Source organism: Hylobates moloch, unplaced genomic scaffold, assembly GCF_009828535.3.
Source record: "Hylobates moloch isolate HMO894 unplaced genomic scaffold, HMol_V3 SCAFFOLD_9, whole genome shotgun sequence".
NCBI classification, from domain to species: domain Eukaryota; kingdom Metazoa; phylum Chordata; class Mammalia; order Primates; family Hylobatidae; genus Hylobates; species Hylobates moloch.
The window spans coordinates 48,241,504-48,262,902 of NW_026652284.1; the positions used below are offsets into that span (position 1 = coordinate 48,241,504).

Below are 21,399 nucleotides of genomic sequence, written 5' to 3' on the forward strand. Positions count from 1 at the left end.
GTAACTCTGTATTTAACTTTATAAGAAACTGCCAAATTGTTACCCAAAATGGTTGTAATATTATTCACTCCCACTGGCAGTGTAGAAGACTTTATATTTGCTTAATTTTTTTCTCCTGTCTGTTCTTCTGGTTGGAAATATTCTATTAATTTTTCTTGCTAGTTCACAGACTTTCTACTGTCATCTTCAATCTCCTCTTACATATATCAGGTGAAATTTTCATTTTGATTATTGTACTAGTTCTAGAATTTACATTTTTATGATTCTTAATGTTCTTTTTATATTTGTTTAAATGTTAATTCAATAAGAGCATACCTTCTTTAATTTGTTTTTTTTATTATTATTATACTTTAGGTTTTAGGGTACATGTGCACAATGTGCAGGTTTGTTACATTTACATATGTATCCATGTGCCGTGTTGGTTTGCTGCACCCATTAACTTGTCATTTAGCATTAGGTATATCTCCTAATGCTGCCCCTCCCCCCTCCCCCCAACCCACAACAGTCCCCAGAGTGTGATGTTCCCCTTCCTGTGTCCATGAGTTCTCATTGTTCAATTCCCACCTATGAGTGAGAACATGCGGTGTTTGGTTTTTTGTCCTTGGGAAAGTTTACTGAGAATGATGTTTAAATACATGTATAATAGTGGCTTTAATGTCCTTTTCTGATAAATTAAACATCACAGCCATCATTCAGGGGTTCATTACTTCCCTAAGTGTGAATTCCAATTTTGCTTCCTTCTCTGTCTTGTAGTTTCTAAATGCATATCAATTACTGTGATTCCGCCTTGCATTTGCATAGGTTTTGCTTTATGCTTCATTTGGGTGGAAATGTAGAAACCCCAGGAATGTTTCCTAAGCTCCGCTGATGTGGGGTGGCTGAACTTCCAAATGCTGTTGGCCACGCTAATCTTGGCAGGGCTTGGTTTTCAGCTCTGCTGAGTAGAGTTTATCCTTGTAAGGATAAAAGTTATTCTGTTAAGACTTGGCGAGCTGCTCTCTGGCTGCTCTCTGGGTATAACTGAGGTGTTACAGCCATCACTGTGTTCTGATTCAACCTCCTGCAGCAGTTGCCTTGTGTATACCTCATGCAGTTCCTCTTGCTCAGGTGTTAGCCAGCCATCCCCAGGACTGTGAGGGGCCCCAGGGTAAATGTCTGCCCGCTCCCTACCGCAGGTGCCGCCACCTGTTCCCAGCTGCTTCTGCTTTCCGGAACTGGGATGGCAGCCTCTTGAGTGCAGCTGCACCTTGCTGTGCTGGGATTCTAGTGCCCCATGCAGTGTGGGGGAGATTTCTCCCAAAGGGAAACTGAGGCCATTGTTATGAGTTTCCCTCTTCTCAGGCTCCTCAGTCTTAGGCTGCTTGTTGTCCAGCGTTTGGAAGCTGTGGGCTCACACCTGTTGTCCTCTTTTGTGATTGTTTATAATGGGAAAACTAGTCTCCTTTCCATCACACTGTAGCCAGAAACAGAAGCTTACATTCATTCTAAGTTATATTTTTCCCCTACAATTTTAGCTCCTGAGCAATTGTTTAAACGAAAGATTTTACCATAATTAACTATGTGTCTTCACACCGGGCCTGTTGTGGGGTGGGTGGAGGCGGGAGGGATAGTATTAGGAAAAACACGTAATGCTAAAAGATGAGTTAATGGGTGCAGCACACCAACATGGCACATGTATACATATGTAACAAACCTGCACGTTGTGCACAGTTACCCTAGAACTTAAAGTATATATAAAAAAAAAAGGCCTCTCCCTATTTAGACCTGAGTGTTCACAGCAGCTCTCTTTATGTCCTCCTGCAATGCATTTCTTCCTTTCTATGGCACCTAATATTGTTACCCCTGCAGAGCTATTTTTTCTTTAGTAATATTGCAGGACTTTGCACCTATTAATATTAAAATACTTATAGTATATTGCAACTATTTATGTGTGCAACCTCCACATTAAAATGTGAACATTCTGGAAGAGTATGGCTTATCTCCTTAAGTGTCTAACAATGCCTGATTCTTAGTATTTGTTAAACAAGCAGAAGGATTAATGGATGGATCTCATAAGTTTTGTTGGTTTAGTTTTTTGTTTTTGAGGTATTATATTTCCTGTGGCCTTAGATTAGGGATTTGAACTATGTAAACAATTTGCATTTTTAACATATCTAAATAGCAAACCAGAAATTTAAGCAACAGTTCCAAAATCTTTAAAAGTAATAGTATAATTTGGTCATAATTATAACATGAATATAAACATTAGAACTGATTCAAAACCCATTTCTAGCTAAGGAACTAAAATTGGAATTGTTAGCAGGCATGCTTATATTTTATTTCATAAGTACAAGAATGGTCCACAGTTGATAATCACTTCAAGAACAGCAATAAACTAAAATGTGTTCAACTTTTTATATATCTGCCAAAACCCTTAATAACATATTTTGGTTTTGTATCAGACCTAATATATATGGGTTTATATATGACAGATGTGTGGAGACCACAGATGAGTGGCTATGGCAGAGACAGCCATCAAAATACTCAAAAATAAAGTATAGCAAATAAGTTTGCAGGTTTCAAGTGCAAAGTGACTGTTTAGAGGCTAAAAATATAAGTAAGTCCTTTTTTTCCTTCCATGAGGAAAAGCTTGAAAATTGCTTCCAACACACGATCTTGTAGCAGGGCTGATTGGAAAGAATATCTGGACTACAGTATGAATGGTTTATTTGTTTATTATTATTATTATTATTATTACCATTATTTTTGAGACGGAGTTTCGTTTTTGTTGCCCAGGCTGGAATGCAATGGTGCAATCTCGGCTCACCTCAACCTCTGCCTCCCACGTTCAAGGGATTCTCCTGCCCTCAGCCTCCCGAGTGTCTGGGATTATAGGCTTGCACCACCATGCCCGGCTAATTTTTGTATTTTTAGTAGAGACGGAGTTTCTCCATGTTGGTCAGGCTGCTCTGGAACTCCCGACCTCAGGTGATCCACCCACCTCGGCCTCCCAAAGTGCAGGGATTACAGGCGTAAGCCACTGCACCCAGCCTGTTTATTTTTTAATCCCAGATTGATGTTTCTGTGCAGCCAGGCACTCTCAGGCCACAGTCATTGCTGAGTCATGTGAATGCCTACTGTTACAGAATCAAAGCACGGTTGAAGAAGGATATTCTTTGATGAGTTTTTCTAATATATCTCAGGACTTGGGAATGATACTGACTGTTCCTCTTCAGAGTTACCATTTTCTCACCTCCATATGAGACAGTCATATCAAAAACGTCCCCAAATGGAAGCCATATTTTTCTTGTTAACCTCTTAGGTTTTATGGATGGGATAGCTTTAGTCTAATAGTAATAATATTTCCTTCATATTTGGCTGGCGTTTGTTGCACAAAAAGGAGTGTTTTGTGACTTACATCACCTCTCATTTTGTAAGACAATTTATTACATGAAGTGCTATTTTTTAAAATAATTATTCGTGCTCCAACATATATAGGACAGTTTGAGGCGGATCTCTTCTGTATATGCCCTGGGCACATTCACACTTTCCATTAACACTTTTGTTATCTCATGAGCTGGTGTTAACTTTCCCAAGGACACGGAGTTGTCAACTGGAGAATGCAGTTTTAATCTGAATCTATATGATTCCAAAGTTGATGCTTTTAGCCACTATATTATTTCCTGTGACTGTTGTAATGAATTACCACAAAATAGATGACTTTAAAAAAAAGATTTATTGTCTTGTAGTTCAGAGGTCAGGAGTCGGAAATTGGTCTTACTGGGCTAAAATCAGGGCTGTGCCCTTTCAGGAGGCTTCATGGGAGGATTTGTTTCCTCGTCTTTCCCCCTTCTAGAGGCTGCCCACACTCCTTCACTGGGGCCCCTTCTTTTCACTCTCCTATTCCCTTTTCCACTTTTAAGAACTCTTGTGATTACATTGGGCCCACCCAGATAATGCACAATGGTCTTCCCCTCTTGATATCCTTTGGTGAATCACATTGGCAAAATCTCTTTTGCCATGTAAGGTGACATATGCACAGGTTCCAAAGATTAGGCCATGGACATCTTTGAAGGGGGTGCACTGCTATTATGCAACTGCCAATGTTTGTTTTTATTTTCTGTTTTGCTTCAGCTTTGGCACGGAAGGATACTATGAGAAACAGCATAACCCTGCACTTAGCAATACAGGCATAAAGGCTGTGATGTCAGACCATGGTGTTATACGTGCTCTCTTCATTTCCTTCTCACTGTGAAGCCTTTTGTACTTGTTCTTAGTCTCATACTTCTCATCCCTAATGTGAGGATCACTGTATGTGTCTCATTAGTTTACCGAGAAGATGAAATAATTTAAAGTATGTCAAGCACTTAGCAGAGTGCCTGGATGCTAAGTCTATGCGCACATCTGAGTGCCATGTGTAAGTGAATCTGCATTGGTCTCCAATTATGGAAATTTAGGAAATTAAAATTCAGGAAAATTAAAGAAAAAACATTCTTTAAGTAAAGGTGGAAACCTGTCTTTCTATAGGCAGCAATTCTTTCCTTTTCATTTCAGAGCAGCATGACATTCACATAAAATGTATACTTCAGAATGAAAACACAGGAGACTGGCTTTAAATTAAGTAAAATTCATAGTCAGTGATGTGTAACTCAGTATTTTCTTTTGCTCAGGAAATATATTTTCAAATGGCTGTAAGTGAGAATACTCCCATTTGTATACTCTCTAATCTTCTCTTTACATTAAAATTGAGGAACTTTGATATTAATTTTTATGCCAATCAATTTCTCCTAACCTCACAATAGAAATGGCACCACTGTTGCTGTTGAAAATCTGTGCTTTATGCCATTTAGTGAGGTTGGCTTGTCACCTCATTAAACAAATAGAGATCCTCAGAGAACCTGAATCCACATCACTTCTTGGCTAGAAATGAGGAAAGCAGTCAATGTGCTTCATGTTTTTGTGTGAAGATAGCAATAACTGTTATCATGCAAATTTATAGAATACACAGAAAGTATTTTAAAGGCTTTATAAATTATAATAAAGATATCTGTGAATTAATATTTGTACTTATTTTATCCAGAATTAACATGGAGAAGGCGGAGAATTTCGGAAAATGTGCTGAAAATACTACCTAGGTGCTTTTTTTGGTTCCTAGTAATTAACTTTGTGACCTTGGGCAAATTGCATGATTTATCTGAGTTTCCACTTCCCTGGGCATATTATTCATTGGTTGCCACAGGAAACTTACTGAATGCTTTTAAATGGCTCTAAAATATTCTCCTTTGCAAATACTTATGAGCCTAAGGCAGGCAAAAACTAGTTTGAATCCGTTTAGAATGTTTTTAAAGACTGAATTAAGTCAACATTTACTTTCATTTTGCACAATGCCAGGTGTTCTTTGCAACATTTGGATAGTTTGGCCTATACCCTCATTTTCTCATTAACAATGAATGGTACTTCATAACATTTTTTAGCTAGAATAGAATTTTTTTTGATGGGGTGCATGGCTTCTATAGCCAGTGAAGTCATTAGCTTATTTTCTATTTTTAATTACCTGAAATAATAATTGAAAATGAATTAAAATATATAAACATTTGTGCTATATATAATATTAAAACTTTTTCTTTGTTTTTCTTGCCTGTTCCATTATGGGGAAATGTGACATAAAAGCTACTTTAAACAGAGAATGATGTGTTTTATAAGGCATTTGACTAATAGCCTCTTTTCGCTGGCAGTTTGAGAATTTCTTGGCAAATAATCAATTCAGTAAAATAAGTTTCCTTTTTGCTAAAAAATACATAGAACCATGGAACAAAAAGTAAAACTATAAAGAATGGCTTTAAACATAAAGAAGCTCAAATAAATGGGCAATTCTTATATGTCACAAAGGACAAGGAAACTTAAAAGCCAGGGAGAAATCAGGAATGAATGTGCTGTCTTGGCCCATGATAATCAGTCATAGACATTGCTCCGAGGGATCAGAAGTTGAGGTTTTAGTACCCATACAAGGTAAGGAGATACAGAATCCACCTAGTCAGAGGCCTGAAAAAATGTTCTCTGCAGAAAGCCTGAAATCCTGCCTCATCTCTGCAAGGATGAAGGGAACTAGAAAATCTCTTCCCATCAGGAAAGAGGAAGCAGCAATATGGTTTCTCAAGTAATCATCAGGGACCGAGGCTGAAATGAAACAGGAAAATTTTTGAAATTCGAATCCCAGCCTGTGTTACACAGGAAAAGAATCCGAATTTACTCAAACACCATGGTGCTGGAAAGACAAGAAGATAAATTAACATGAACAACAGCCCAGGGGCACACGAAACCCCTGCAATCCTCGCACAAGCACATGTGAAATCACTCTCGAGGCATTCTTTTATGACCCGGTGCATACAGACAATCACGGGAATGACAAACCAAACTCCCAAGAAGTTCTCTCCTTCTCACACATGCAAGTTAAAATTCATTTCAGCAAGTACATAGCTGCAAGATGGTCAGCAATGAGAATAAATGAAAAGCAACAAAACAAAACAAAATAAAAATGGAACTTAGGGAGATTAAAACAATAGGAGAGACTCTAAAGTATGTGCATTTAACATTAAATTAAGTAAGAGAATGAATAGAAACCATGTTAAAAGGAAAAGGTAAAAATACAGGTATTTGAAAAACTGAATTTCAAGACATGATATATATAATTGAAATTAAGATCTCAGTAGATAGTGAAACAGCATACTAGAAATAGCTGAATTAAAAAAATAGTGAACGGGAAGATAAATCTGAAGAATTCACTCAGCGTGTAGTACAGACAGATGAGAAGAATAAATAATAAGAGAGATTTAGAGATAGAGAGAAAAGATTGAAAACATCAAATATTTATAGAAGTTCCAAGAGGTAGAAAACAGGAATGAGAGAGAGAGACCCAGTTTGAAGGGTTAGCAATAGAAGAGTTATAAAATTGAAGAAAGACTTGAGTCCTCACATTTAATGAACAGAACCAGTACCAATATACTCATCTGCAGAACATCTCACTTAGGAAGTAGAATGTATGTATTTGAAACCTGTATCAGTCTAGATATGCGAGGTTATGGTAATCAACAACCAAAAATCTCACAGGATGAGCATAGCAGATATTTTTCACTTATGTTAAGTGTCTAACTCAAGTTGGAAAGAATAAATACAAAAGCAAAAGTTAATAAAGTAAAAAGTTGAAAAAAAGACGAATTGGTTAATATATTCCCAAACCGAAAGTTAAGTTACAAAAACATAAAAAAAAACAGATTTCTAAGAAATTACTATTTGTGTTTTTATAAAGATAACTTGAAAATCATAGCAATTGAATAATTTTCTATTTGGTCTTTGAATAATAAGAAAGCCAATATCAAAACAGAGCCTACATCAATTTGAAATCATTGAAAAATTGCTTTTAATAGTTTCTGAGTTCTAGCTAGACAAAATCTTTCAAATTTTAAAGAGCACATTATACAGTATTATGGAATATAGAAAAAGATGGTAACTGACTTGATTTATTAGCTGAAATTAGCATGCCTCCGGTATAAACCTTAAGAAAGGATCTGTAATGTTAACCCTAAAGTCATTTTTTGTAGGGAATAACATTAAAAAAATGCTTGTCATTCAAATCATGAATAGTTTAAGAATAGTGCAATATGATTAAGGAGGAATAATTAATATAAGTCCAGAATATAAAACTGAGTTAGTATCAATATAGGGCATTATATTAGAATATACAGTTATAAAACCCATTCAGTCATCTCAGAGTATACCAAAATGACATTTGATAAAACTTGAAAACATATTTAAGGTGAAAATAAAAACAACAAAAACATTTTTAGCGGTTTTGAAATAGAAACATCTTTTTTACCGTAATATTCATGTATTCATTCAATTAGTAATTATGTTAATTCATAAATATTTATTATATCTACTTTATTCCACCTATTTGCTTAATAAAAAGTACACAACTGATACTGTAGTGAATGATGAAGCACTCACTGGCTTAGAACAGGCAAAAAACTAGCAATTGTGTGACCAGTCTCTCCTCTTGCATCTGTGACAAACACTACTAAACTCTCACAGGATTTTTTCCTACCGAACATGGAGGCAATCTCTGACTTCTTCTAAACATGGCTCTCATGACAGCCAGCAGTTACTCTATTTGATGGGACCTAGCATACAGAATGAGACCTCCTTATGGCCCCTCACTGGAGCATGCCCACCTGGAAACAAAACATGGCTCTATTACCATAGTTAACATTGCTTTTAAATTTCAATGCAATAGGCCCTATTGGGACTTACGAGCTGGAGAAACAAAATGAAGCCTGCTCATTTTTATAACTGCATAATTTTCATCAGTTTAGAATGTTGTCTAAAAGGGAGAATTGTAAGAGTGGGTGGTAATTATGAGATCTATGCAGTGGCATGGTTTGTGGTGGACAGTTGAGGAGGTGGATAAGCTTAGTTCATCTCTGACTGTGAAAGAGTAGAACAGTGGGAAATCAGATTTGAGTGTAGAAGCTCTCACATCGTAATGAACTTCGTAAGACTGGAAAAAAGTCAGAGCATCAAGCCAAAATTGTTTTGCGGTTTTGAGGACATAAATGAAATTTATAAATCAAGTGTGTACAGTTGATTAAATAGAATAATAGAAATAAAATGCTTGTCACCTGGCTGGTGTGTAGAAAAGACTCTTTCTTTCTTTTTTTTTTTTTTTTTTTCTTTTTGAGATGGAGTCTTGCTCTGTCATCTGTCACTCAGGCTGGAGTGCAGTGGTGCTATCTTGGCTCACTGCAACCTCCGCCTCCTGGGTTCAAGCAATTCTTCTGCCTCAGCCTCCCTAGTAGCTGGGACTACAGGTGCGTGCCACCGTGCTCGGCTAATTTTTGTATTTTTAGTAGAGGCGAGGTTTTCATCTATCATCTGTTTATCCACTTACCTATCTGTTATCTATTTCTATTATCTCTCTTTATCTCTTATCTATATCATCTCTACCTCTCTTTATCAGTCATCTATCACTTGCTTCTAATTCTCTGTCATCTCTCTATATCTATCTTTGTCTCTTTTTCTATCAGTCATCTATCTTATCTTACTACTGCCAGTATCATGACATAGGGGTGTGATTTCTGAAGCTTAGAATAAATCACCCGGCCGGACACAATGGCTCACGCCTGTAATCCCAGCACTTTAGGAGGCCGAGGTGGGCAGATCACGAGGTCAGGAGTTCGAGACCAACCTGGCCAATATGGTGAAACCCCATCTCTACTAAAAATACAAAAATTAGCCAGGCATGGTGGCACATGCCTGTAGTCCCAGCTACTCCGGAGGCTGAGGCAGAAGAATTGCTTGAACCTGGGAGGCAGAGGTTGTGGTGAGCTGAGATTGCACCACTGCACTTTAGCCTGGGTGACAGAGCAAGAGTCTTATGTCAAAAAAAAAAAAAAAAAATATATATATATATATATATCACCCAACATTTCTATTAAGTGTCTTGAATTCCACCAATGGAGAGCTATTCTTTTATTCATTATCTGCTTTTATATCAATACTATGGTCTATTAGTCCACTTTCATGCCACTGATAAACACATACTGAAGACTGGGTAATTTATAAAGAAAAAGAGGTTTAATGAACTTACAGTTCCACTCGGCTGGGAGGCCTCACAATCATGGTGGAAGGTGAAAGGCATGTCTTACATGGTGGCAGGCAAGAGAGAAGGAGAGCCAAGTGAAAGGAGAAACCCCTTATAAAACCATTAGCTCTTGTGAGACTTACTCAGTACCAGGAGAACAGTATGGGGAAACCACCCTATGATTCAGTTATCTCCCACCAGCTCCCCTCCACAACACACGGGAATTATGGGAGCTACAATTCAAGATGAGATTTGGGCAGGGACACAGCCAAACCATATCACATGGTATGAAAATGTAGTTTATGTTTTAAATATCTGTTTATGCCTTCTGACTGGCCTATGCTCTTTAAATCAGGAGCTGTTAATTAGTCGTTTTTTAGTCTAGACTGGTGGCTAGAAAACTCAGGGAATCCTTAGGAATATGTGGATTGAATGGAAAGTTAATCTGTAATTTCTCAATCAGGAATTAAAAGCATGATTTATTACTGTAGATTACTTACCCCAGAATGTATGCTAACTAATCTTATGTAGTGTGTAAACATAACATTTAATGACATTGTCCTACACAGTGGAAAGTGTTTTTTTTTTTTTCCTTTTTAGCTATTTTTCTGCTTCTGTGGTTATGATGTAGGGAGTCTCACCTGGAGACTGTGTGTCTTTAACACTTGATGTTTATTTAGTCAACCTTTTAAATAAAAGGAGAATATGTCTCAGGCCCAGGATTTCGAAGGGTTACTGTATGTAGGTAGAATTTAATAAAATAGCTTTAAAAAAACTTATTTGTATTTCATCCTGAAGGTGATAGCAAAAAGCAAATTATCCATTGGAGTTAAAAAATGATTTAATTGTTAATAGCTGTCATGCTGCAAGTATTGTTCAAATATGCTACTGTTCAATACATGTGAATTTTTATTGGATATGGACCTGTCTCTTTTCTTATGTGGAAGTCTATCTCAGTCTCAATGACTGCCTGGACTTATCTCTGTCTTGTTCTTGATGTCTCTGCCTTCGTTGATTTTATTCTGTTTCTTAATTTTCTTCTTATATTTATATCGCTTCTTTCCTTTCTCCTCTAATCACAAAACAAAGTATAAATGATTATTTTTATTCTTAGACATAATTACAGAGTTCTATATTCTGTACTCTGCTTTTGAAAATTTGATGACTATCACATTTTAGTTCTATGTAAAATCTTATATAAATAGCTTAGATTATTTTCCTCCTTTAAAGTAGTAGTAGAAAGAAAAGTTCCTCCTCCCATAAAAGCAAAAAATGAATAGTATTATATACTTGTTTAAAAATAAAAGTCGCTTGAGTCATTTTTCCCATTTGTTTACTTTTCTGTGCTATTTCTGTTACAGAGATGTTTGTTAACATAGAGCTTTATATATAGTTTTCTAAAATGCATACGTTTTCAATTGTAGAAGAATTTATTTTTACAAAAATGTGATGTCCTTAAGATTTTTGAGGAAATTAGATATCTAGAGTCCCAAGATAGCTTTTAATAAAAAGTATTCTGGGAAAATTTTTTTACAAGTAAAGAAACAATTTTTCTGTCTGGTGTTGTTAATGACAAATTAACCATAAGATTTTTTTTTGTCATTCACCTTTATTTCAGTGCTGATAACCATAAGATTATTTTGTACCATGTGTCCGATGTGACTAATCATGCTGGTAGGGTAGGATGTTTTCATCGTTTTAATTTCTCTGATGTAAAATGTCATTTACTTCCCTTAAATTGATACAGTCATCCTGAGGCGGAGGAAATTTTGTTCTGTGTGACAGTACACAAGGGCGTTTTGCCTTTTTTGCCAAAGGACATGTTTCAAATATATTTTTTCTCTAAAAGCTACTAAATGATCATATTTGCTCCAAAAATCCAGATGTCTCTCAGAAAGCTTTTCCACAAGGACACTTTATCACAAAGCACCTTTCCTTTGTGTTTTGGGGAAGGATTTTTATTTGTTTCATTAACACCATACATTGCTGCATATCTATCTTGCACTCTCTGAATTAGGTGAGCATGTATAACCCTGAAAAGATTCCATATAGGACCTGCCCTTGTGTCTCTGTATGATCCAGTTGAATGAAAGTTATTATTATTATCCTTCCTTCTAAAGCCGACTTTAAGTCAAACTGTCATTATGAAATTAGATATGGATTGACACTGTGGTCTTTGTGGCATGAAATAGTTCATTTCAAGGTCTGCAAATCTTTTCTTTCAACTCTCTGTATATCAAAATAGCGACAAAAGCATCACTTTTTTTTTTAATATAGCTAGACTGTTTACTCTTATTATTCCATATGTGGTTTTGGTTTGCAGTCATGGAAAAGGTTAAAAGGTAAATTTAAACACAGTTAGATGGTACATTACCAAAGCCAGGAGATTTTATGATGGCAGTTTGCAGCCCTGCTTTGGGCAGTACTCTCTCATGTTGTCTGCATTTAGGGGAATTGTGGCCAAAGGTACCAGCGCCCTTTGTATTTGCTGCTGCACACAACAGAAAGGGGCTTGGTGTGTATTGTCATTCTCACTTTCAGGGACAGTGCCCTTGGATGCCATCTCAGATTACAGATGTCTTTGCTGTCATAAAACCACGCCGCTTTGTATTGGATTCTCATTTTAAGGTATGGAACAAATATTTAACATTAGGTTTGGGGGTGAAAGTTGACAAGTGAAATGACATACCAAAGCTATTAATACAGAAGCTGCTTTATAATCTTGCTAATGACCAATTATAACCACAAAAGAAGAGCTACAATGTCTATGATTGGAAAAGTTAAAAAAAAAAAAATAGAATTGACATTCTCCAGAGTAATGCAGATGAATTAATAAGAAATGTTTTGAGAGCTTATGGATCTCAGACTTCCCTCTAAGGAAAGTGGGGAGGATTTATTTTTCCAAACATAGGCTTTACATGATTAATAAGTTACTTATATAGGATCTGCATGAAGACTCCCGACATTTCTTGGAGCTGCTGTGGTGAGCCATGGTAAAGTAATATAGAACAATAAGGATAGGAATAGTTAATGTTTAGCTGAATTATTTAAGACATGAGAAACAGATCAGTGATGAAGAGCTGAAGTTAACAAAGCCAGGATTATACTCTCTGGGAAAGTGCAATGTTCTAACTTCTAAAACTTCTAAGTACTATTTTTTTCTGGACTCTTACAGTTCATAGACATAAATATGACCCTATGTAACTTTCTGATTTCCATTATTATTATTTCTCATATTCTGCATAATTTAATTCTAACCATTCAGAGATCAAGATATCTTTTTTTAACTTATTTTAAAGAAGTAATGCAGGGGTGTATGATAAATCTCTGTACCTTTCACTCAGTTTTGCTGTGAACCTAAAACTGCTGTACAAAATCAAGCCTATTAAAAATTAATTGAAGGGTCTCTTCAAAGATACATTAAAATTACATTATACTAAAAATAAGCAGGTGTAAGATTTAGGACAATAGTCTCATTTTTGGCAGGAAAATTGTTTTAAAAATTAGGAGTGAATTTAGCATAAAGTCAATGGGAGGTCATAATTATATTAGTTTTCTAGGCTGTGTTAACAACGGACCACACACTGGGTGGCTTAAGACATCAGAAGTTTATCATCCCACAGCTGTGGAGTCTGGAAGTCTGAAATCAAGGTGTCAGCAGGGCCACGCTTCCTTAGGGTCTTGGAGGAGAGAATCCTTTGCTCTTCCTAGTTTCTGGTGGTTTCCTGGAGACCCTTGGTTTCCCTGGCTTGCAGCTGCAGTGCCTCAGTCCCTGCCTCTGCTGTAGCACAGCATTCTCACTCTCAGTCTGTGTTCAAACTGCCCTTTTAAAGATAAGGACACCATGGCCGGGAGTGCTGTAATGCCAGCACTTTGGGAGGCCGAGGCGGGTGATCGCAAGGTCAGGAGATCGAGACCATCCTGGGTTAACATGGTGAAACCCCGTCTCTGCACATGTATACATATGTAACAAACCTGCACGTTCGTGCACATGTACCCTAAAACTTAAAGTATAATAATAATAATAATAAAATTCACTGTTATGAAAGTTAAAGTCAGCAATAGCTATAATTTAGCAGTTAACCTGTCATTAGTGTTTCTGTTTTTCTAATTAAACCATATCTTTTGGGCCTCTGGTCAGAAAAAAAAAAAATTAGCTGGGCATGGTGATGGGTGCCTGTAGTCCCAGCTCCTCGGGAGGCTGAGACAGGAGAATGGTGTGAACCCGGGAGGTGGAGCTTGCAGTGAGCCGAGATTGCACCACTGCACTCTAGCCTGGGCGACAGAGGGAGACTCTGTCTCAAAAATAAATAAACAAATAAATAAGGACACCAGTCATACTGGATCTGGGTCCACCCTAATGACCTAATCTTAACTTGATTACATCAGTAAAGATCCTACCTCCAAATAGTATTACCACATTAGCAGATACTGAGGGGCAGGACTTCCCCATGTTAATATCTTTTCATGTGAACACAACTCAACTCATAGCAATAATTAAAATTTAGTTCTTACCTAACAAAATATTGTTTACTTATTTTGGAGGTTGGTGCAGCGTTGGACAAATTTTTTTTTTTTTACTCATTTTATTGGAAACACAGGATAAGACACAGAACAATAAAGAGAAACAAAATGCTTTGGTAAAAGACTAGAAGATCTAAGTGGGAAAGAAGATGTTCGGAATAAAGTTTTGACATATGCTCTTCAATCAAACCTAGTGTTCCATTTATAAATGTGATTTGGTTGGTTCCAAAGGCCCATGGAGTCATTTAGGGAATGCAAAAGAAGGAACACTATCTAACTTACTTTCTCAGGCCAGTAACATTTTTATATTAAAATAAACAATAACACTATGAGGCAAGGAAATTTACAAGACATCTCATATAAAATTATAAACAAAGCATTGAAAATTGAAGTTGAATGCCATATATACATACATATATAACATGACCATAATAGGTTCGTTTCAGTAATATAATTTGTCCAAGAGTTTTAAAGTGTTGATATAATTTAGGTCATAAGCTGATTAAAAAGAAAAAGGTGATCATTTCAGTACTGGTAGAAAATACATTCGATATAAAGTGCAATATTTCTCTAGAATTTAAGAAAGGCTGTTAGAATTCTAGGAAAAATGGAACATCCTAACTAAATAAAGAACATCTCAAAAATCCATTGCAAGCATTAATTAAATGTTAGAAACATTCCATTTAAAAATATGAATAGACATAAATGGCAGCAATTTCAAAATTGTATTGAAAGTACAACCAAGACAATAACATAAGATAAAGATCAGAAAGGATAAAACTGCCATATTACTTTTTTTTGCTAATACTCTGTGCAGTAAATGGGAATGAATATAAAGAAAAATTGCTTTTCCAAAGAGAAGAAAACGTGAAGAAGTCTAACAAGTCGTGCATTGTGTTGTAATGATAATTAGAAGACTTACAGATAGTTATTAAAGAGTGGAGACAACGAGCATTCTCAGGTGTAGAAAGATTCAGTAATATTGATATGTCAGTACTTCCCCCAAATGATATATTTATTGTAGTGCCAGTGAAGAGCTTAGTAGTGCTTCTTTGTAGCATGAACAGCTGATTTTAAAATTAAATTGGTAAAGCTGATGGCCAAGAGGAACATGGTAAGGTGGCTTGATGTTCCAGTTAGCAACCCTTCCTATAAAGCAAACTTGTCCAACCTGCGGCTTGTGGGAGGCATGCAGCCCAGGATGGCTTTGACTGTGGCCCAACACAAATTCATAGACTTTTGTAAAATATTATGAGTTTTTTTGTGATTTTTTTTTTTTTTAGCTCGTCAGCTATTCTTAGTGTTAGTGTATTTTATGTGTGGCCCAAGACAATTCTTCTTTTTTCAATGTGGCCCAGGGAAGCCAAGAGATTGGATACCCTGTTATAAAGTTTTTAGTAATTAAGACAATAGAATAGAATAGAAAGCCACAAGAAAAAGGGCTCATATATGGAAATACCATATCTGAAAGAGCTGCAAGAAACATTAGTGAGAAGTGAGAACATATTCAGTAAGTGGTGCTGTACCAACTGGCTACTCTTGGATTAAATATGAGTATGGATTCTGATCTTATATGATATATGAAAATCATTTCCAGATGGATAGGGGAATTAAATCTGAGAGGCAAAATTTTAACTTCACAAAAAATAAAAGGGAATATCTCTATGGCATTGGGAGAAGAAATTTTCAGTAAGGTACAAAAAATTGTAAACTTGATATAAAAATTGATTAAATGACCTTAAGATTAAGAAAATATTTTCTTCAGAATCCATCATAATGAGAATGATTAAAAGCACCATAAATACAAGGAATACATTTGGACATAGATCACAGTATTAGCATTCAGAATATATAGAGAATTAACAGTAAGAAAAGAAAACCCAATTAAAAAGTGTAAAAGGTATAAATACACATTTCACATAAGAAAAAACTAAATTTTCAATCAACATGTAGATGTTCAATTGTATAATTCATTAGGAAGATCCAGAATCATAATGAAACACCATTTCACACCCCTCAGATTACCAAAAATTTTTTGAAAAAGACATATTTTCAGGTTAGCCCTAGGAAAATAATTGTCCCTTACTTCTAAATCTCTCACCACAGCCTTCTCCAAATCTGTAAGATCAACAAAGAGAACACAAAATAACACGACTCATACCTTCAGAATTAGTGAGAGACAAAAAATGGCATGAGTTTCATTGGCAAGTTTGAAAATAAGTTATCGGAGCTGCAACTGGAATTACACGTTCACTGGAAGTTTGTGGGATTGGGAAAAAGAAGGGTAAGCTAATTAAAAAAGTCTCCATGGACAAAGGAATGGGAAGGATGGAAGAAAAAATACAGAAAAGGCTGGGGCGTCCTGGCACTGTGGCAAGAGGAGCCCTTGAGCCCGGGAGCTTGAAGCTACAGTGAGCTGTGATCGTGTGTCCAGAATTGGTGGGTTCTTGGTCTCACTGACTTCAAGAATGAAGCCGCGGACCCTCGCGGTGAGTGTTACAGTTTTTAAAGGTGATGTGTACATAGTTTGTCCCTTCTGATGTTCGGACACGTTCGGAGTTTCTTCCTTCTGGTGGGTTTATGGTCTGCCTGGCTTCAGGAGTGAAGCTGCAGACCTTCGTGGTGAGTGTTACAGCTCTTAAGGTGGCACATCTGGAGTTGTTCTGTTCATTCCTCCCGTCCAGAGCTGTTCATTCCTCCCGGTGGGTTCCTGGTCTTGCTGGCCTCAGGATTGAAGCTGCAGACCTTCACAGTGAGTGTTACAGCTCATAAAGGCAGTGCAGACCCAAAGAGTGAGCAGCAGCAAGATTTATTGCAAAGAACAAAAGAACAAATCTTCCACAGAGTGGAAGGGGACCCCAGCCGGTTGCCACTGCTGGCTTGGGCAGCCTGCTTTTATTCCCTTTTCTGGCCCCACCCACATCCTGCTGATTGGTCCATTTTACAGAGAGCTGATTGGTCTGTTTTGACAGGGTGCTGATTGGTGCGTTTACAATCCCTGAGCTAGACACAAAAGTTCTCCAAGTCCCCACTAGATTAGCTAGACACAGAGCACTGATTGGTGCATTTACAAACCCTGAGCTAGACACAGGGTGCTGATTGGTGTATTTACAATCCCTTAGCTAGACATAAAGGTTCTCCAAGTCCCCACCAGATTAGCTAGATACAGAGTGCTGATTGGTGCATTTACAAACCTTGAGCTAGACACAGAGTGCTGATTGGTGTGTTTACAACCCCTTAGCTAGACATAAAGGTTCTCCAAGTCCCCACCAGAGTAGCTAGATGCAGAGTGCTGATTGGTGCATTTACAAACCTTGGGCTAGACACAGAGTGCTGCTGATTGGTGTGTTCGCAAACCTTGAGCTACACACAGAGTGCTGATTGGTGTATTTAAAATCCCTTAGCTAGACATAAAGATTCTCCAAGTCCCCACCAGATTAGCTAGATACAGAGTGCTGATTAGTGCATTTACAAACCTTGAGCTAGACACAGAGTGCTAATTGGTGTATTTACAATCCCTTAGCTAGACATAAAGGTTCTCCAAGTCCCCACTAGATTCAGGAGCCCAGCTGGTTTCACCCCGGGGATCCTGCACCAGGGCTGCAGGTGGAGCTGCCTGCCAGTCCCCCACCCTGCTCCTGCACTCCTCAGCCCTTGAGTGGTCGATGGGACTGGGCGCTGTGGAGCAGAAGCAGGGGGTGGCGCTCATCCAGGAGGCTCAGGCTGCATAGGATTCCACGGTGTTGGGGAAGCTCAGGCATGGAGGGCTGCGGGTCCAGAGCCCTGACCCGCAGGGAGGAAGCTGAGGCCCAGCGAGAATTCGAGTGCAGCACTGGCCGGCCAGAACTGCTGGGGGACCTGGCACACCCTCCGCAGCTGCTGGCCTGGGTGCTAAGCCCCTCACTGCCTGGGGCCGGTGGTGCCAGCTGGCCACTCCCACTCCCACCCGGAACTTGTGCTGGCCCGCAAGCACCGTGTGCAGCCCCAGTTCCCACCTGCACCTCTCCCCCCACACCTCTCTGCAAGCTGAGGGAGCCAGCTCTGGCCTTGGTCAGCCCAGAGAGGGGTTCCCACAGTGCAGCGGTGGGCTGAAGGGCCCCTCAAGCATGGCCAGAGTGGGATCTGGCTGCCGAGGCCAAGGAGGCGCTGAGAGCGAGTGAGGGCTGTGAGGGCTGCCAGCATGCTGTCACCTCTCAGTTGCACCACTGCAGTCCAGAACTGAGAGGTGACAGCATCCTGGCAGTCCTCACAGCCCTCGCTGGCTCTTGGTGCCTCCTCTGCCTGGGCTCCCACTTTGGCAGCACTTGAGAAGCCCTTCAGCTGCCGCTGCACTGTGGGAGCCCCTTTCCGGGCTGGCCAAGGCCGGAGCTGGCTCCCTCAGCTTGCGGGGAGGTGTGGAGGGAGAGGTGCGGGCAGTAACTGGGGCCGCGTGCGGTGCTTGCGGGCCAGCACGAGTTCAGGATGGGCGTGGGCTCAGCGGGCCCCGCAGTCGGAGTGGCTGTCTGGCCCCGCCAGCCCTGGGCAATGAGGGGCTTAGCACCTGGGCCAGCAGCGCTGTGCTCAATTTCTCACTGGCCCTTAGCTGCCTTCCTGAGGGGGCAGCGCTCGGGACCTGCAGCCCGCCATGCCTGAGCCTCCCACCCCCTATGTGGGCCTCTGTGTGGCCCAAGCCTCCCTGACGAGTGCTGCCCCCTGCTCCACGGCACCCAGTCCCATCAACCACCCAAGGGCTGAGGAGTGTGGGCGCACGGGGCGGGACTGGCAGGCAGCTCCACCTGCAGCCCCAGTGCGGGATCCACTGGGTGAAGCCAGCTGGGCTCCTGAGTCTGGTGGGGACTTGGAGAACCTTTATATCTAGCTAAGGGATTGTAAATACACCAATCAGCACTCTGTATCTAGCTCAAGGTATGTAAACACACCAATCAGCACTCTGTATCTAGCTCAAGGTTTGTAAACACACCAATCAGCACCCTGTGTCTAGCTCAGGGTTTCTGAATGCACCAGTCGACATTTTGTATCTAGCTACTCTGATGGGGCGTTGGAGAACCTTTATGTCTCGCTCAGGGTTTCTGAATGCACCAATCGACACTCTGTATCTAGCTACTCTGGTGGGGACTTGGAGAACCTTTGTGTTGACACTCTGTATCTAGCTAATCTGGTGGGGATGTGGAGAACCTTTGTGTTTAGCTCAGAGATTGTAAACGCACCAATCAGCGCCCTGTCAAAGCAGACCACTTGGCTCTACCAATCAGCAGGATGTGGGTGGGGCCAGATAAGAGAATAAAAACAGGCTGCCCGAGCCAGCAGTGACAACCCGCTCGGGTCCCCTTCCACACTGTGGAAGCTTTGTTCTTTTGCTCTTTGCAATAAATTTTGCTACTGCTCACTCTTTGGGTCCACGCTGCCTTTATGAGCTGTAACACTCACGGCAAAGGTCTGCAGCTTCACTCCTGAAGCCAGTGAGACCACGAACCCACCGGGAGGAACAACTCCAGACGCGCTGCCTTAAGAGCTGTAACACTCACCGCGAAGGTCCGCAGTTTCACTCCTGAGCCAGTGAGACCACAAACCCCACCAGAAGGAAGGAACTCCGAACACATCTGAACATTAGAAAAAACAAACTCCGGACACGCCGCCTTTAAGAACTGTAATACTTACCGCGAGGGTCCGTGGCTTCATTCTTGAAGCCAGTGAGACCAAGAACCCACCAATTCCGGACACAGCATGGGTGACAAAGTGAAACCCTGTCTCTTAAAAAAAAAAAAAAAAAAAAAAACAACCCTGGAAGGAAAAACTCCAGCACCAAGTACTAAGTTGTCAAGTGAAATTCTGGAAACCTGGAAGTTATCAACACCAGTTACAAATCTGATAGTGTCCAGAGATGGCTTTGTGTGTGTGTGTGTGTGTGTGTGTGTGTGTGTGTGTGTAGAGAAAGGGTAGAGTGCCCCTTCAGATTTGATGGCGACATTAAAGCAGAATGAAATGAAATTAAGGATGCTCTAGCACTTGAAGAGAAACAAGGCTTGGCACGGTGGCTCATGCCTGTAATCCCAGCACTTTGAGAGGCTGAGGAGGGTGGATCACGAGGTCAGGAGATCAAGACTATTCTGGCTAACACGGTGAAACCCTGTCTCTACTAAAAATACAAAAAATTAGCCAGGCGTCATGGCGGGCACCTGTAGTCCCAGCTACTCAGGAGGCTGAGGCAGGAGAATGGCGTGAACCCGGGAGGTGGAGCTTGCAGTGAAAACTGAGATCATACCACTGCACTCCAGCCTGGGTGACAGAGCAAGACTCCGTCTAAAAAAAAAAAAAGAGAAAGAAGAGAAACAAAACATGTTAACTCCCACTTCTCCCCATCACCACCAAAACAGACATAAAAAAGACTGCACTTCTCTATAGTGAAAGAAGAGTATGCTACCCAACCAGAAATTCATTTCATGAAATGCATAGGAATTAAAAGAGAGAGAGAGAGAGAGAGAGATGTATTTCAAATAAAGCTATGTAACAAGAAAACAGAAATGCAAATCAAAACATTTCAGAGGAAAAATCTCTCAGAAAAAGAATTGAAACAGGAGGAAACAATAACACAACATTCAAAGTGGAATTAAACAGCACTCAAACATTCAAGCAGGCACTTGGAAATCTAAAAAGTCCACCTATTATCAGAAACCAAGAAGGAGAAAGTGGGGAAGGGCAGCAGTGATGAGAGTTGACTAACAAAATAAAGTAAAATGGAATAAGTTACAATATGTCAAGGAATAATATGTCTGTCTGTTCCAGGCTGTACAGCTCTCCAGGTGACACGGAAAATTTTGATATGCTTCTTGTGGAAGTATGAATTGTACATCCATTTTGGATAGCAGTTTGGCATTGTCTATTAAAATTGAAGATATACATGTGGATATCTATCATAGAGTAATTCTGTGTACTCATTATGGGAATATGAATCATACATCAATTTCATATAGCAGTTTGGCATTAACTATTAAAATTGAAGATACTATACTCTGCCCTCAGAATTCTAGCTCTTGCACAACATAATCTAGAGCAGGGATCTGCAAACCACAGCCAAGTGGCCAAATCTGACCTACTTTTCTAATTTTGTAAATAAAGCTTTATTGGAACACAACTATGTCTGTTTGTTTATATGCTGTCTATGGCTGCTTTTATGCAAAACAGGAGTTGGGTAGTTGCAACAGAACCCACAGTTGTCCCACAAAGCTGAAAATACTGGCTGTCTGGCCGTTTATGGTAAA

At 39.4% G+C, this 21,399-nt stretch overlaps 1 protein-coding gene across 15 annotated transcripts in view; it reads left to right on the forward strand.

Annotated features, from left to right (window-relative positions):
* Window positions 1–21,399, forward strand: part of PXDNL (peroxidasin like) — a 480,152-nt gene that overhangs the window by 401,428 nt on the left and 57,325 nt on the right. The window contains exons 17-18 of one of the 15 annotated variants that reach the window (XM_058444102.1): window positions 12,158–12,244; window positions 16,247–16,418. The exons of 13 other annotated variants lie outside the window; for them this stretch is intronic. In XM_058444102.1, the coding sequence (XP_058300085.1) occupies window positions 12,158–12,209 (52 nt within the window). In that variant the 3' untranslated portion in view covers window positions 12,210–12,244; window positions 16,247–16,418. Of the gene's footprint in view, window positions 1–12,157; window positions 12,245–16,246; window positions 16,419–21,399 lie in introns of those variants that run through there. One more of the 15 variants, XM_058444101.1, reaches the window with a different exon arrangement.